The 14,668-nt window shown below is 44.1% G+C and overlaps 3 protein-coding genes across 3 annotated transcripts in view; all 3 read left to right on the plus strand.

Annotated features, from left to right (window-relative positions):
• Positions 1-2,168: 2,168 nt before the first annotated feature.
• Positions 2,169-3,352, plus strand: LOC111075806. The gene is made up of 4 exons (XM_022369295.2): positions 2,169-2,393; positions 2,661-2,866; positions 2,977-3,130; positions 3,246-3,352. The coding sequence occupies exons 1-4, from the start codon at positions 2,174-2,176 to the stop codon at positions 3,350-3,352; spliced, it is 687 nt and encodes a 228-aa protein (XP_022224987.2). The 5' UTR covers positions 2,169-2,173.
• A 3,729-nt stretch (positions 3,353-7,081) lies between these two features.
• Positions 7,082-7,832, plus strand: LOC111068894 (acylphosphatase-1). The gene has a single exon (XM_022358669.2). The coding sequence runs from the start codon at positions 7,181-7,183 to the stop codon at positions 7,523-7,525; it is 345 nt and encodes a 114-aa protein (XP_022214361.1). The 5' UTR covers positions 7,082-7,180; the 3' UTR covers positions 7,526-7,832.
• Positions 7,833-9,627: 1,795 nt separating this feature from the next.
• Positions 9,628-14,668, plus strand: part of LOC111068828 (angiotensin-converting enzyme) — a 50,985-nt gene continuing 45,944 nt past the window's right edge. Inside the window, exons 1-7 of the mRNA XM_022358568.2 lie at positions 9,628-10,212; positions 10,276-10,806; positions 11,217-11,375; positions 11,435-11,675; positions 11,735-12,459; positions 12,516-12,619; positions 12,686-12,784. Coding sequence (XP_022214260.2) covers positions 9,964-10,212; positions 10,276-10,806; positions 11,217-11,375; positions 11,435-11,675; positions 11,735-12,459; positions 12,516-12,619; positions 12,686-12,784 — 2,108 coding nt within the window. The 5' untranslated portion in view covers positions 9,628-9,963. The remainder of the gene's footprint in view (positions 10,213-10,275; positions 10,807-11,216; positions 11,376-11,434; positions 11,676-11,734; positions 12,460-12,515; positions 12,620-12,685; positions 12,785-14,668) is intronic.

Below are 14,668 nucleotides of genomic sequence, written 5' to 3' on the forward strand. Positions count from 1 at the left end.
AGGCACTGGAAGTGATGTGTCCAGATTAGCATGGCTCTCTGAAGACTGAGGGATTAGCAATTTCTGCCCTCCCCCCAATAGGGCAATGTGGGGATGGTCTTGGGCCCAGCACAGCTCGAGGTCCAGCGCGATGCCCAGAATTACGTCCGCCAGCAGAGAGCGGGGGCTCGTTCAGATGAACATCGGCCGGAACGGGGCGTTTGCAGGGAATCCACAATGCTTGAAGGTATGTAAGCGAGGTCGTAGCCTGAGCAGGAACCAGATCCGACGCAAGTCCACCTGTGTTGATGCAATCGAGGCCGCCATCTAACTTCGAATAGGATTCATCGTCCCCTGCTCTACCATGAACAGCCGGAACAATAAACAGATGCTTCGATTGGTATTGACTTCTGTTGATCAGTCCAATTGGCTCCAAAATCGCGCACGAATCCACTTGGAATGGGGCCGGTGTGATTTCCTGACCAAACGCAGGATGCGGAGCTACGGAAGTGGACCGCTTAGTGATCTCTGAGAGAATGATCCCAGTGAGCGTCACAAACAGCTCTTCAAAGTCATCGGCGAGTTCACTCCAATCTCGTCGCAGTCCAGCTTCTCGAGTTCACTGTGCACGGTTTTAAAAGTGCCGTGCAGCTCCTCGATTTGCTTCAGCCTGCCAACGAGCATGAAGTGGTCAAATAGGGAAGCGTTCTCCAAGACAACTTCTAGCTGCTTCATCCGTTGAAATAACGCTGGTGCCTTCCGCTTTAGGAAAGCCACACTGTTTCCAGCAGCGGTCACTGCACCGTCGTTCCTCGCACCCATTTCGGCAGCAGGCGCTAGAAAACGTTTCTAGCGGGAAGATGACCGCAAAGAAGAGCGAACGCTTGCAATAAATGCAGCAAGAACCGCAAGCAGATCGCAAAGCAGACGACGCGAGCACCGTTTTTGTTGCTTGTGCACAGCCGAATACCGAAAACCCGTGGCTTAATGCGAATTTAACGAACGACAAGTTTTATTGTTTTTGTGATTTAATTGTTTATATCACGTCGGGGTCACCAAATGTTGAGCTAGCGATCTTTTTCACTAGCGTAGTTTTGCGATATGTTTATTAACGAGACGATGGTTGTTTAGATTAAATATGGTTTTTTGTTGTAAACAGTATAAAGGCGATACAGAATCAAAGAGATAGCGAAAGGTTCGAGTTAGATTGATGACGAGTCGGTTGGAGAGTTAGCTGGATTCAAGACGGGGTCAGATTGTAGACGCGGGGGTCGGTACAAGACGGTGTCGGATTGAATAGCCCGATTCCAAGACGATGTGCAGTGGTTGCTAGATCCAGACTAATTCAAAGGGCAGGCGGGCGAATTGCCCGTGCCCTAATGCGAGCGAGAGAGCGAAAGATCGAGAGAGTAATAGCGAAAGGCGATAGAAATAAAGGTGTGAGTTGAAGACGCGAGAGAACGGCGGCATAGGCTGCTGCCGTGCGGAAGCATGAATATGTACATATGTATGTAGATGACAAAGTTAAGCAGTGGGCAGTAGAAATGCCGAACAATAATAGATATTTTCTCTACTGCTGCACCACTGACTATGATCTACTGATTATTTGGCTGCGTAACCAAACATCATGTTTAAGAGATATGAGCAATCAAAGTTGAAAATTTTTTCGTTTCATAGAAAGTTCTAGAGAAAAATTTTGACTTTTAATGTTTAGGGGTTGCTACCACGAATAGAAAATACACTTTTTTGGTTATATATAATTTTAAAATTCGTCGCTTTTTTTTAAATAATATTGACACTTAGACACTAGTTCATTTTAATAATAATAATAAGCTGAGGTTGATATATTTGGTTATGCAATATATTTGCTGGCAAATAATTTTCAATTTTCTTGTTTTAAACTTTTTAATCTCGGTAGCAACCTCTAAACATTTTTTTAAAATAAAAATAAAAACATTAATATACTATTTTAACCCAAGATAAAAAAATTAAAGGGTGTTCCGTTTAAATAAAAAAAAAAAAACCATTGGCTCAACCTAATACCCTATTTTGCCTGTTTTTCGTTTGTCTTTTCCTGGTGAAAACCCAAGTAACTGAAGTAACTTTAAACTTATTTATATTATTTAATATTAAAAAATTAATTTTTTAATTTACAGGTTTCGATAGAAATATTTATATAGGCAAAAGTACCCAAATGGTTGGTCCTCGTCAGATTCGTAGAATAGTTAAAAGGGAAAGGGATCAACTAGGGGAAAGGTTGAGGTCAGTCGAAGGCAGTCAGAATAGTGTAGAAGTTAGCTCACAGGTATTAAATGATTGTATTCAGGAAGATATAGAAGTAGATCAGGAATATATAGAAATATTTTTTACAGAAGATCCATCACCCAATGAGCAGGTGATATCCGTATTGAGAGGTAAGTTTCTAAATCAACACTGACAAAAATATGGAATGGTAAATAAACATATATTTTCATATTGAATCAAAAGTGGCATATTTAATAGTTCGATTAAGTACAATGTATAATGATTTTTTTTATTGAATTATTGAATTGAATTATGAAATATGCCACTTTTGATTCAATATGAAAATATATGTTTATTTACCATTCCATATTTTTATCATTTTATTTATAAATTATACTTTTCAAAATCGTTTATTATTTATATTTTTACATTTTTAGAAGAGATGAAGCTGCTCCGTGAACAAAATGCTGTACTGATGCAAAAACTTGATGTAATGGCGGAGAAGCTCGCAGAAGCCACCGCCCTTATCAAAGTGAGCGTAAAGGTGGAGGAGGTCCCGGCTGCTATGAGCTTGCCAATAAAGTCGGAGGAGGAGCTTGATCGTTTTGAGGAGTCATTGACTCCTCAGATTAAAGATTTCTACGTAAGTACCATAAAAAACTTCTTATTAAAATTATAATACCTTCTGCAAGAGCTTGCAAAATTTTACATAGTCTCAATCGATTTATAAACATATTTTTTACATATTTACAGATAAATAAAGTTCGGAAGATGCTTGGAAGCTGCCCACTATCAAAATGCCTTAAAAACATAATAGATGAAGACACCATTAAGTTATACAACTTAGATGGGACATGCGGGAAAAAGCGGCTCAAAAACAGAGCTGGGATTTATTCGATTCTCAAAGGTAAAACTAAATACATCATATATTGCTTTTTAGCTTAAAATATATTACCTTCAAATGTTAAAATTCCATAACAATAGAAAGAGATTACAATTTTTTTTTTTTAATAAAATTTCAGAAGCATTAGAGCAGATAAATCCAATAGACTCGGCGGATAGGTCAATAAGAAAGGCGATACTAAATGTAAAAAACAACATCACAAAGAAGAAGACCAGAAATAAATAAAAAATAATATTGACACGTAAATATAATGGTTTTTTAATGAAGTTTTTGTAAAAGAAAGTAAGATGTGACTCTTTTCATGAAATTAAAAAAAAATGTCATCGACATATGAGAAGCCTAGGTGGCTTCCTATATGATTTTTTTAATTTCATGAAAAGAGTCACATGTGACTTTCTGTAAGACATATTTTGAAAAGTCACTGGTGTCTTTCCATAGGACATATATTGAAGAGTCACGAGTGACTTCCCTATGGACATATATTGAAGATTCACGAGTGACTTCCCCATGGACATATATTGAAAGTCACGGGTGACTTCCTATAGGACATGCTTTGATTTCATATAGGACATTTTCGGAATTGTCCTATATGAAATCAAAATACGTATAAGCACTAACCATACAGTATATAGATGTGCCAGTTCATACAACGAAAGGGGCGCAGCTGAGTGTTCTGTCCCGGCTCCCAGGCGCTTCGGCTCTGTGAGGCTGAGACATTCGGGTCGGGAGCTGGGCCGTTTGGCATGTATGACTCATGTCGGGAAGCGAAAGCAAGCTGAGAATTGCAAATGTGTGTGTGTAAACAGACACGACAAAATTTTGTATCAACCCTGCAGTACCAGAAGTGAGCGATGACAAATGTCAACTACGCGTCATTCAGGATTTTTTCTCTGCCGCTGCAACAGACGAGTAGAATATGACGTCGACGTCGCGATCGACGCGTCGGTCAGACCAAAACGTCCCGTCCGTCCGTCCGTCTGTCCGTCTCGATGAGCGCCTGGATCTCAGAGACTATAAGAGCTAGGGCAACCAAATTTGGTTTCCACACTCATGTGATATCACACTGCTACAAGTATATTTCAGAATTTCGCCCCGCCCCCTTCCGCCCACACAAAAGACGAAAATCTGTGGCAGCCACAATTTTAAAGATACGATAAAACTAAAAACGCATTATCGTAGAGAATGCCCATATCTACCAGATTGCCGAATCTGAATCAGATCGGATCATAATTATAGCCAGAATGAAGAAATTAATTTTCAGTTGCTTCCCATCCCCCTCCTCCCACAAACGACAACGCAACTCATTTTCCTTCTCGCTCGCACACTCTGCCGCGTTCAGTACGCGAGCAACCCCTAGCCGAGATGATGTAGAATCTAAATGGTACATGTATAATCTACATCAGGGGTCGGCACACAGACTCACACATTTTTTTGGTGCGTTTGTGTGCGAAAACAACACACGAAGTCAAATACGTTACTTATTTCTCTACCGCTGCGAAAGCCGAAGAATTGTGCATGGGGCACACGAATGCTTCTCTGCCGCTGAGGCAAGCGAGCAGAATATGAAGCCGTTTGTGCATAGCCCGAAGCATGTTTCTCTGTTGCGACGTCAGCAGAGCAGAATTTTCTCTGCCGCTACGTCATAAGGCAGAATAACGAAACCACACGAAGTCTTTACGCTGTACGTGTGCCGACTGCGCTGCTCGAAATTTTTTCCTATGCACAGTGCATACGACGCTGCCGGCCTCTGATCTACATGTTAGATGTATAATATACATAGTAGATGTAGATAACATATGTAGCAAATATATATAAAATGTAAAATTTTTTCTAATTCTAAATTCTAAGAAATTATAATCTCAAAAATGTAAATACTGACTGGGTACGGGTATAAGTAGAGTCGCGTCCCCAGAAGCGACTAACACGTTCCTTCTCTTTTTATTTGTTTTTCTTGTACTCCGATGTGACTTGGCCCAGAACCTGTTGGTTATTGAAATTAGTAATGGTTAAAATAAAGAACGCACGCAGATTTGTATATAATATTCAATTTATTATTTTCTTCCTTTGCTACCGACTTGCCACGCTGAAAATTTGTAAGAGAGTGAAAAAGAGGTCAGATGGAGAGACCATGGCACAGCTTTATAAGGTAGTCCCATCGCGAGAGTTGCACCATGGGAGAGACCAGCCGAAGGCTGGTAGATCTGGAATACATACATATTGCTGTATACAATAGTTGTCCCGCTTTAACGCATTTTTACAAGATTGATCCCTGCTTGTTTTGCACATCACAGGAACACACATACACATGTACAATAAGACCAAATGCGTGAATGATGCAATAGCTAGAATTATTGCAATAGCAATTTGTACTGCGTTGCTGCATTTCAGCTGCTCAAACATTACTGCAGTTTGAAAAGGATAACCCCAGAAGAGCTTTGGATCTCTGCGATCTCTTTGACCAGCGCCAGATCGGTGCCAGTCTACAGCGAGCCATGGCATTGGGCTCATCCTTGCCCTACAGCGATATCCTGCAGGAGCTGGTGGGTGAGCCTGTCATCAATATTGATGGGTTGCTGACCTACTTCCAGCCTATACACGATTGGTTGGTGCAGCAGAATCAGCTAAAAACTATGGACGTGGGCTGGCCATAGAGTACTATCCGACAATGCTGTATGCGGACATTTATATACGAATAACTCAAGTAAATACTTGCCAATGGGATAATAATGTACTAGTACTTCTCCATACTGTTCAGGAGCTAGACGGTTAATAAAGTGTACAGATCTTTGTATTTTGGTCACCTGGTAATTTGAATTTCCAACTCAGCCCGAAAGTATGTACGAGTAAAGTGGAATTCATGTCAAAATCATGTAGATATGCCAGTTAGAGGAATAAAATCCTGATTGTTTGAGATCAATTGAAATCAATTTTTTCAATAAAAAAAGTGTCTACATGTTAGCGTTTGATGGAAATGTTTTACTTTAGATGGCCTTGAATTGAATATCTTATTTTTAGAACAGCATTAGAAGTCAACATTAAACGGATGTATATAGAAGCTCAGCCCAGCGCTATTGCTTGTATATAAAGGCATGTGTTGACCTACTGAGCTTTTCCAGTAGCGTTGTTTTGTGAGGTTATTAAATAGACGATGATTCTTCAGTTAATATATTCACAGTTTATTGTAGAGTAGTTCATTATGTATGTAGTATTGAAAAATAGCGAAAGGTTCGCTCGTTGTCAAATCCGCAGATAACGAGAGTTCGCGAACTATGTGCCAGACAGCAAAACGTTTAACTACGGTGATGATCGATTTTGAAGTGTCTGCATGCTTTTTCTGACGAGCCTCCCTCACAGCGACTGACGAACGCCGAACGCCGTATAAGCAAACGCAAACAAAACGGTGATAAAGAGATGTTACATATGCTCAACTGCTCGTTGTGCTGCCATGGGCCGGCGCTTAGCCGAACAGCATGGATACCGAACTATTACTTGGACTTGCTCTAGTTGAAGCAAGAATTCAAAATTAAATTAGAGCTGATCTGCATAAACCGATTCAATATTTTAACCTACAGTCTAACCATACAAAAACTTCGAAATGGAATCGTAAAAACTATCAGCTTGGAATCCTGCTTTGTAAATTGTGATCCGCTTATCGAAAGACATTTAACGTTAAAGAGAGAGTTAAGCGCATTTTATATTTCGAGATATTTAAATGTAACTATTAAACGGAAACTAGTGAAACCAATCCAGTTACATATCATCTGCTAGCCACGAATAAAAATACACCTCCAAAGAAATATACATATGTACATCGTTTGTGTCTTGGACAGAAGGAATTGGGATGTGCCCCCGCTCGTGCTGCAGAATTTAAAGACTTCATAAGAAATCAGCCCTTGCCGATTTATTTCGTAGTTTCGTTATTTTATCGCCACTTGCTCTTTCCCTTTAAAATCAAATTTTTTCTCTGAATCCGACTGTAAAATCCAATGGGAATCCAAAAATGAATTTCATTTTCGTACAGCAATTCAAAATTCCAAATTGAATGCCAATAGCATGCTTACCGACGGTGTCTTCTCGTGCGAGTTCGAGGTATATGGAAGGGTCCAAGGCGTCTATTTCCGTCATCATGCGATGATGAAGGCCAAGACGCTGGGACTTCGGGGCTGGTGCATGAACACGGCAAAAGGCACAGTCAGGGGCTACATGGAGGGTCGGCGCCCCGAGATCGCCGTGATGAAGGAGTGGCTGAAAACCACGGGCAGTCCTGGGTCGAATGTCGAGAGGGTGAAGTTCAGTAGGCAACGGGAGAAGGAAGGCTATGGCTTTCCCAATTTCCACGATAGATCCGATGGCTACAAGCAGGTTCAAATTCAAAAAAAGGAAAAATTGGGACTATGAAGAATCAGGACCATCAAAGAGCCTCAGAAAATAAAAGGCAAACAAAACAATCCGATCTCAAATGGAAGATTCCTGGGCCTCGGATCTTATCAGCCCGATCTGGAAATATTCGTTAAGTATTCGAACATAGAGCATAGCATTGTCTAAGAAATATACCGGAATGAATCTAAAACAAAGGCACAACACAGGCGTGGAACTATAATTAAAATGCACTTGATTATGATGACTCTCGGAGGCTCTTCGCTCGACAGCCACTCATTAGAGCCGAGCAAATAACTATAGTTAAGAAATAAAAATAAAAGATTAACTGCAGTATGTGCTTGGAGTGCGTCATGCTAAGCGCTCTTCGCTTTGCCAGGCGTATTGAGTTACACTAATTATTCATTCGTGTAAATTAATTATTTACAGACAGTTGACAGCCGATCAGCTACAATATTTTCCCACGGTTCCGACAAGTCCAGAATTTCTGTAATTTCTGGTATGGAACGGAGTTGAGAGAACCATGCCCATGCCCGACCTTGACTCTTAATTAGCTTTTTCACCCAAAAAAAAAATGGATACGTTCCAGGTAGGAATATATCACTGAGCAGCCAACCACATCATAAATCTGGCTAATATTTATGAGCTCATATCCGAGACAGATAGACTTTGCAGATCCCAATCTAATTACAGGCTGAATCACATATGTACATATGTACATACATATGTACGAGTATATCCGTATGTGCACATTCATACTGAATTATGCACTCGCATCCGTATGCCACTGGAATAGCAAGCAAGCAATCAATCAGCGTGCCAACTCATTCACTGTGCCCTGGTGGCCAGTCATGGAGCCCCAGTTATCACCTCTATGGATTTCTCTCTCCCCATATCTCATCTACATCTCTCCTGCATTCACGCTGTGAGTCTTCTGTGAGTCAGAGCTTCGATCACATGTCGCCAGGTCAAGACTGACTGAAAATATTCCACAATCCGACAGCGGGGGTGGCAGTAGTTAACATTCAAACTGAATGCATATATTACCCAGTTATATAGAAAGATAATAGCATTGATAAGGGGCTGTCAAAAATCATCGAAAACGTGATTACGTAATATATGGACAGCCCCTAATAATAATACTCGTAACCCATCTATGCCGGGATCTGCTCAGATTCTGGCTACAATTAAGTGAACTAACTAAAGGTTAGAGTAGATTCTGTGTCGATTTAGCCATAAAATACAAAATACAAATACAATTTATTTGAATTTTAACGGATCTTTTGTGGGCCAGCAATCCCTGTTGGTAATGGCCAAACGCATTAGTTCTATCGTACACAAATATGTACATAGCTCCACACATTTTCCACATTTCGCTGGGTCAAGAGCGACAATCAAGAAATTCCACAAATGCGGGTGGCGCTGCCTTGTAGAACGCATGCGCAACATCAGCGCCAGCTGCGGCACATAGCCGCCGATCGGCAAACGAATTTGCCTCGCTCTGCGGGTCACTGATTTCCATTCAGGTGCTTACAGCAAATAGGGGGAAGATTAGTGTTCAATTGGATGGGGGTAACTTACTCATGGGATCCAGTGTTGCTCAATGAGGGTCTGGGCTGTCGTTAGCTTACTTAGCACAGATAACCACCGACTCACGTTGAGTGACTTTGTCCAGTTGTCCCCCCGCCTACGGCAAGAGCCACAGCAACCCACTCAATCGCTATGTACTTTCTCACAGTCTCTCCGTACAGTACGAGTACGAGTACGAGTATTATGCGGTTAAGCTTTTCGCCTGATAAGTGCCCTCACCTCACCCTCCCTTATAATTGCCAACATGCATGCAAAACACAGATACACACGCATACAGGTGCCTCATTGTTGTTCCCAAGCTTATGGATGATTTGATTGTACGAGTACTCGGAGTGGTTGCTGCAGCAGAGAGGCCGAGGCGGGGGCCGAGTCCCAGTGCTAATTGCGATTATCTCACACGAAAATATATAGAAACATCTGACGACAGCGCCGGCAGCGACGCTGGCTGCAGCTGGGACTGCGCTCAAATTTGAATTCATTTTCGCTTTTCGAGTTGGAAAAAAGTAGCAAAGTAATTTCGAATAATATTCTTACCGTCTAGTCAGTAGAGTTTTAGACGCGTTCGTTCCCTGACGTTACGTTACGTCGGCGGTACGGTACGAGAAAAGATTCCCGGATAAATCGGACGAGATATTGTGCTCAGTGAAAGGGAGAAAGGGAGAGAAAAAAAGCGTCTCCAAGAGTGAAAGCTATTGTGTGTGTGCCGCAGATCAGCTCGTCGATCAGTGAAGTTCTTTCAGCTCCACAGGCGGGGTCTAGGAAAATCTTGGGTTTGCAATTAAAGCAGTTAATTGCTTGCGAAAGACTTAATAAGTGAGCTGTCAGTCCCGACCTTGGCAGTGCTAAATATAGATCTTAGGATAAGCATAATGCACGGTGTTTCGGCCATAAGCTGGCTTGGGCTTTGGCTTTGCCTTGGCCTAACCTGGGCCAGTCCACAGCTCAACCTGCCCACCCCACAGCCGGAGATCTTCTACAATGGCTACACCCCCAATGTGGCCACGACGCCCGCCCAGTTGACGGCGGATCGCAATCGCGACCAACGCTACGGGCCGCCCTATGCAGACGACGGGGGCGGGGGCGGGGCGAGCACGGATGACGGGTCGGATGACTTTAGGGTGTGTTTTGTATTGGGTTAGCTCATTGGTATGCCCACTAACCCGGTGATCTCTCGCTTGCAGTACGGCCAGACCTATGACGAGCGCATGAGGATTGGCTATGCCTATCCCATGCCGCGTGTGAACTTCAGCGACCGCGCTGACTCACCCTTCAGTGGGGATGCCAATCAGTATGCCAACCACAACTACGGCCCGATTTCCAGCACCACCGATCGCAACTCTGGAATCGATCCCAACGCGAACGGACGATACTCGGATGTGCCCTACTCCGCTCCAGGAAACAGGAACTACAACCCCAACGACCAGTACAACAACAACTATAATAACAACCCCAATGTGGAATTCGTGGGCGGTGTGAACAACCGCAATCGCTTCGAGAATCCCTTCCTTTCCAATCAGGACCGCTTCAACCTCAATCAAGGATACGTGGACCGTCAGCGCTACCAGCAGGACCGTCGCTACCAGCAGGAGCTGGAGAAGCTGCGCACTCTGCTGGTGGAATCCGATCAGAAGGGCTCCCTGGAGTGCACGGCAAACGTGGCGGCCCAGTGGAATTTCGAAACGAACGTAAACGATTTTACACAGACGGAAGCGGTGAGTGGTCTCGGGCAAGCCCCGAACAAATACAACTCGCACTCTTGCTCGTAATTGTGGTTGAACGGCACGCGATCTTCGTGGTCGTGGTGGTGGTGGTGCACCTTTTTCCCAGGTGCCTTAGGCTGGCTGGCTTGTGTTCGCAGCTTTTTTACATGCCTCAGACACACACAGAAAAGACAGAAAAGTCGCGTTCTGAAGGTCGAATTGCCTTGTCAGATTCCCAGGCAGACATGCCAATGTCAAAGAGTTGTAGTATGAGAGTTTTTGCTATCGTGAAAAGTTTTGCGAGTATGTACTAATCGGTGCTGGCGGCAGATACAATGTATATGAGAAGCTTTAATGTTTTATTTGAGTGAAGAACAGTGTTTGCATCCTTATAAGCCCTATTCATTCTCTCCACCCTCCAGCTTAATGCTCAACAAAGGTATGTGGAGTTCCAGCGAATCACGGCGGAACAGTCGAAACGCATCAACAAGGACCTCATCTTTGATCGCCGCCTCTACAGACAATTGATGCTGCAGTCTGAAGTGGGGCCCAACGCTCTGCCCTTGGACGTTTTGGATAGGGTGAGATCTCCATACCTTAATCCAACGATGCCATCTTTTTCAAGCTCTTGTTCCTGTAGTACAATCGCCTGTTGAATGAAATGCTCTTCCTGTACAACAGCGCCGGTGTTTGCGCCTACCAGCAGCCATTCCAGTGCGACCTGCACTACATACCGCACCTCAAGGACATCATGGCCAAGAGCAGGGATTGGGATGAGCTGCAGCACACGTGGGTGGAGTACCACCGAAAAGCCGGACGTGGAATGCGCGACAGCTACGAGCAGCTCATTGACGTAATGCAGGAGGTGGCCTATGTGAACAGTGAGTTGGAAATCCACACTTTCATACGAGTATTCAGTCTGACAGCTCTGCTTCTGCAGATGTGACCAATGGGGGCGAGTACTGGTACTTGGCGTACGAGTCGGGAAACTTTCGCCAGGACATGGACATTGTGTGGGAGCAAATCCGTCCGCTGTATGAGGCTCTGCACGCCTATGTGCGAAGGAAGCTCAGGGATTACTATGGACCGGATCGCATCAACCGCATAGCCCCCATTCCCTCACACATTCTGGGCAACATGTTCGGCCAGTCGTGGTCGAATGTCCTCGACATACTCATACCGTATCCAGGTCGCAAGTTAATTGATGTCACACCCCGCATGGTTGAGCAGGGATACACGCCTCAGCTGATGTTCCAGCTGGCCGAGGAGTTCTTCACCTCCATCAACATGTCCGCCGTCGGTCCGGAGTTCTACCAGAACTCTGTGTTGGAGCAGCCCCTGGACAGGAGGGTGCTCTGCGAACCCTCGGCCTGGGACTTCTGCAACCGTCACGACTTCCGTGTCAAAATCTGCACCGACATCAACCAGCGGAGTCTGATCAGCGTGCACCACGAGATGGCCCACATTCAGTACTTCCTTCAGTACCGCCATCTGCCCAAGATCTTCCGGAACGGAGCCAATCCGGCCTTCCATCAGGCTGTGGGCGATGCCATTGGGCTGTCCGTGTCCACTCCAAAGCACTTGCAGACATTGGGCCTGCTCCAACGGTCCCTGGATGAGTCCAGCTATGACATCAACTACCTCTTTACTATGGCCATTGACAAGGTAACCCGAGAGACAGATCCTTTGAACTCCAATATGATGACGAAATGATCTCCTAGGTGGCCTTTCTGCCCTTCGCCTTGTCCTTGGATAATTGGCGCTACGATGTCTTCAGCGGAAATGCGAACAAGCGAACGATGAACTGCCATTACTGGAACATGCGGTGAGTGTGGAGCAGTTTGCAAAAGTATCCCGCATTTATATGCATTCTCCCCACCCACCCACTCAGGGAAAAGTATTCGGGTATCAAGCCGCCTGTTCTGCGGTCTGAGAAGGACTTTGACTTGGGTGCCAAGTACCACATACCAGCGAATATTCCGTATATCAAGTAAGTGATGAAAGTTCTTTGCATTTCGCCAACCAATCTCTGGACGGCATAATTATTGGCAAACATTTCTCTTATTTAATTATTTGCCGCCACATAACCAGGGCAATTAAGACCCGACGACTGTGGCATGTTATTAATTTTGCTATTTCTGATTACAATTCACACACGATTTCAAACATTTTCCGTCAAATTGCCGGCGATTACGCGCTGCGATCGCTGGATCGTCGAACCGGCCGTGGAGTTGGCCCACTAACATCACATAATGACCAGCACATACTCATACAAACGTGGTGTGTGTGTGTGTGTGTGTGTGTGTGTGGCTTGGTGGAAAAGGAAAATAAAATGAAACTGAAAACTCACATGTCTGCAATGTTTCCCGCATTCACTTTCCACTTGGCTGCTGCCGACGACCCAAGCGGGACTCAACCGGGTTTTGGCTGGCCGTCATTTGAATAGGCCGAGACGAAAACTGTTGCGAAAATCTAGACAACACACGATATGTCCATCAACTATGCAGGCCTGGGTGCCGGGTGCCCAACTGGAGCGGTTGACCCATTAAACTATAAATGTCTCGAATTTGCCTTTGTCGCGTCAGTGCAATCTGCAAATGGCAGTGTCAGTGACTGGCTCATTTCGGACTGAGTATGCCGAACAAATAACGGCGAAGGCTTCTCCTTACTTTGTCCAAATCTATAGTAGCTGGGACTAATGGGATGCAGTCCTGTATATATGTTTTCTTTGCCTCTTGTCCTCCTCTCCTCCTGTCCTCCCAGTACGCAGTTCTTTCAGGGTGACAAGGTGAACAAAATACTCGTACTATGCTTGCCGTTCAAACTAAGAAAATATCAAATTGGTATTTATTGTAACTCTTTCAAAATGGATTTAAATTATTAGGCTCCGAATCTGACTATTTAGAAATGGTTTCGTTAAGCCCACAAACTAAATGATAGCCTCGATGGATTGGCCAAATATTACCAAACATTATATTATGAAGCACAGCCTCAGAATTTATTCAGAGTGCCGTTCAGAATTTCGTGTTAAATGTGTGCTCTATTCAAAGTGAACTTTAATTAACTGCAAGTCCGATTCACCACCAGAGCCATTAGCCAGATTTTTATTGCAGCCATTCTTTTGGCATTAGCCGCACGCTTCTGTGGAATGAGGGAGGCGGGGACGGAGGATTACAGCACCAGTTCAGTCTTTGTGTTGGCGATTATTTATTGCATAATCAATAAACTGCAAACGCTACAGTTACATAAACAAAAGCTACCAGAAACAACTGGCCACCGAGAGAGTTCGCCTCAATATGGTAATAAAACGGAGCTGTGCCACAGCTCTCCACTCGATGGTTTTTCGTTTCCTTCTGCATGGTGCTCCAGCTGGTCGGCGCGGTTCAAATGCTCAAATATCGGTTAGCAGCACATGTCCTACAAACCGACTAAGGAAAAACGTGATAAATTCATGTCCCACTTTATTTAACCCACTCTGAAAATTGCAGCGGCTTCAATGAAGCCGAAAATGCAAATTGAAACCCAATCTTTGTGGTCGATGCAACAAGCCGGGTCGGTCACAGCCAGGGAAACCGCACTAAAAAGAGCATACGTACGTATACATTTGTACATGCATACATACATAAATATTTATATACAAGTACTCGTGCATAAAAGCTTGAGCAAAGGCAAAACAGCGCACGCTGGTGGTGCTAATAAAAAGTAATGCCCACACCGCAGAGTAAACGCTAGGAAATGGACGCCAGTGCAGCCGGAGTCGTAGCCAGAGCCAAAGTCGGCTAACTCTGGCCATTGGCTGTGGCTGTGGCTGCGGCTGCGGTGGGGGGGGTCTGTGCTGGGGGCTGGGGCATGAAAAGCGAAATGATACGTACGA

The sequence above is a fragment of the Drosophila obscura genome, unplaced genomic scaffold, assembly GCF_018151105.1.
Source record: "Drosophila obscura isolate BZ-5 IFL unplaced genomic scaffold, ASM1815110v1 contig_46, whole genome shotgun sequence".
NCBI classification, from domain to species: domain Eukaryota; kingdom Metazoa; phylum Arthropoda; class Insecta; order Diptera; family Drosophilidae; genus Drosophila; species Drosophila obscura.

Coding starts and splice junctions, on each gene's coding strand:
- LOC111075806 (XM_022369295.2), top strand. CDS start 2,174: ATGGTTGGTCCTCGTCAGATTCGTAGAATAGTTAAAAGGGAAAGGGAT. Junction 2,867..2,976: donor CTCAGATTAAAGATTTCTAC/GTAAGTACCATA, acceptor ACATATTTACAG/ATAAATAAAGTTCGGAAGAT. Junction 3,131..3,245: donor GATTTATTCGATTCTCAAAG/GTAAAACTAAAT, acceptor ATAAAATTTCAG/AAGCATTAGAGCAGATAAAT.
- LOC111068894 (XM_022358669.2), top strand. CDS start 7,181: ATGCTTACCGACGGTGTCTTCTCGTGCGAGTTCGAGGTATATGGAAGG.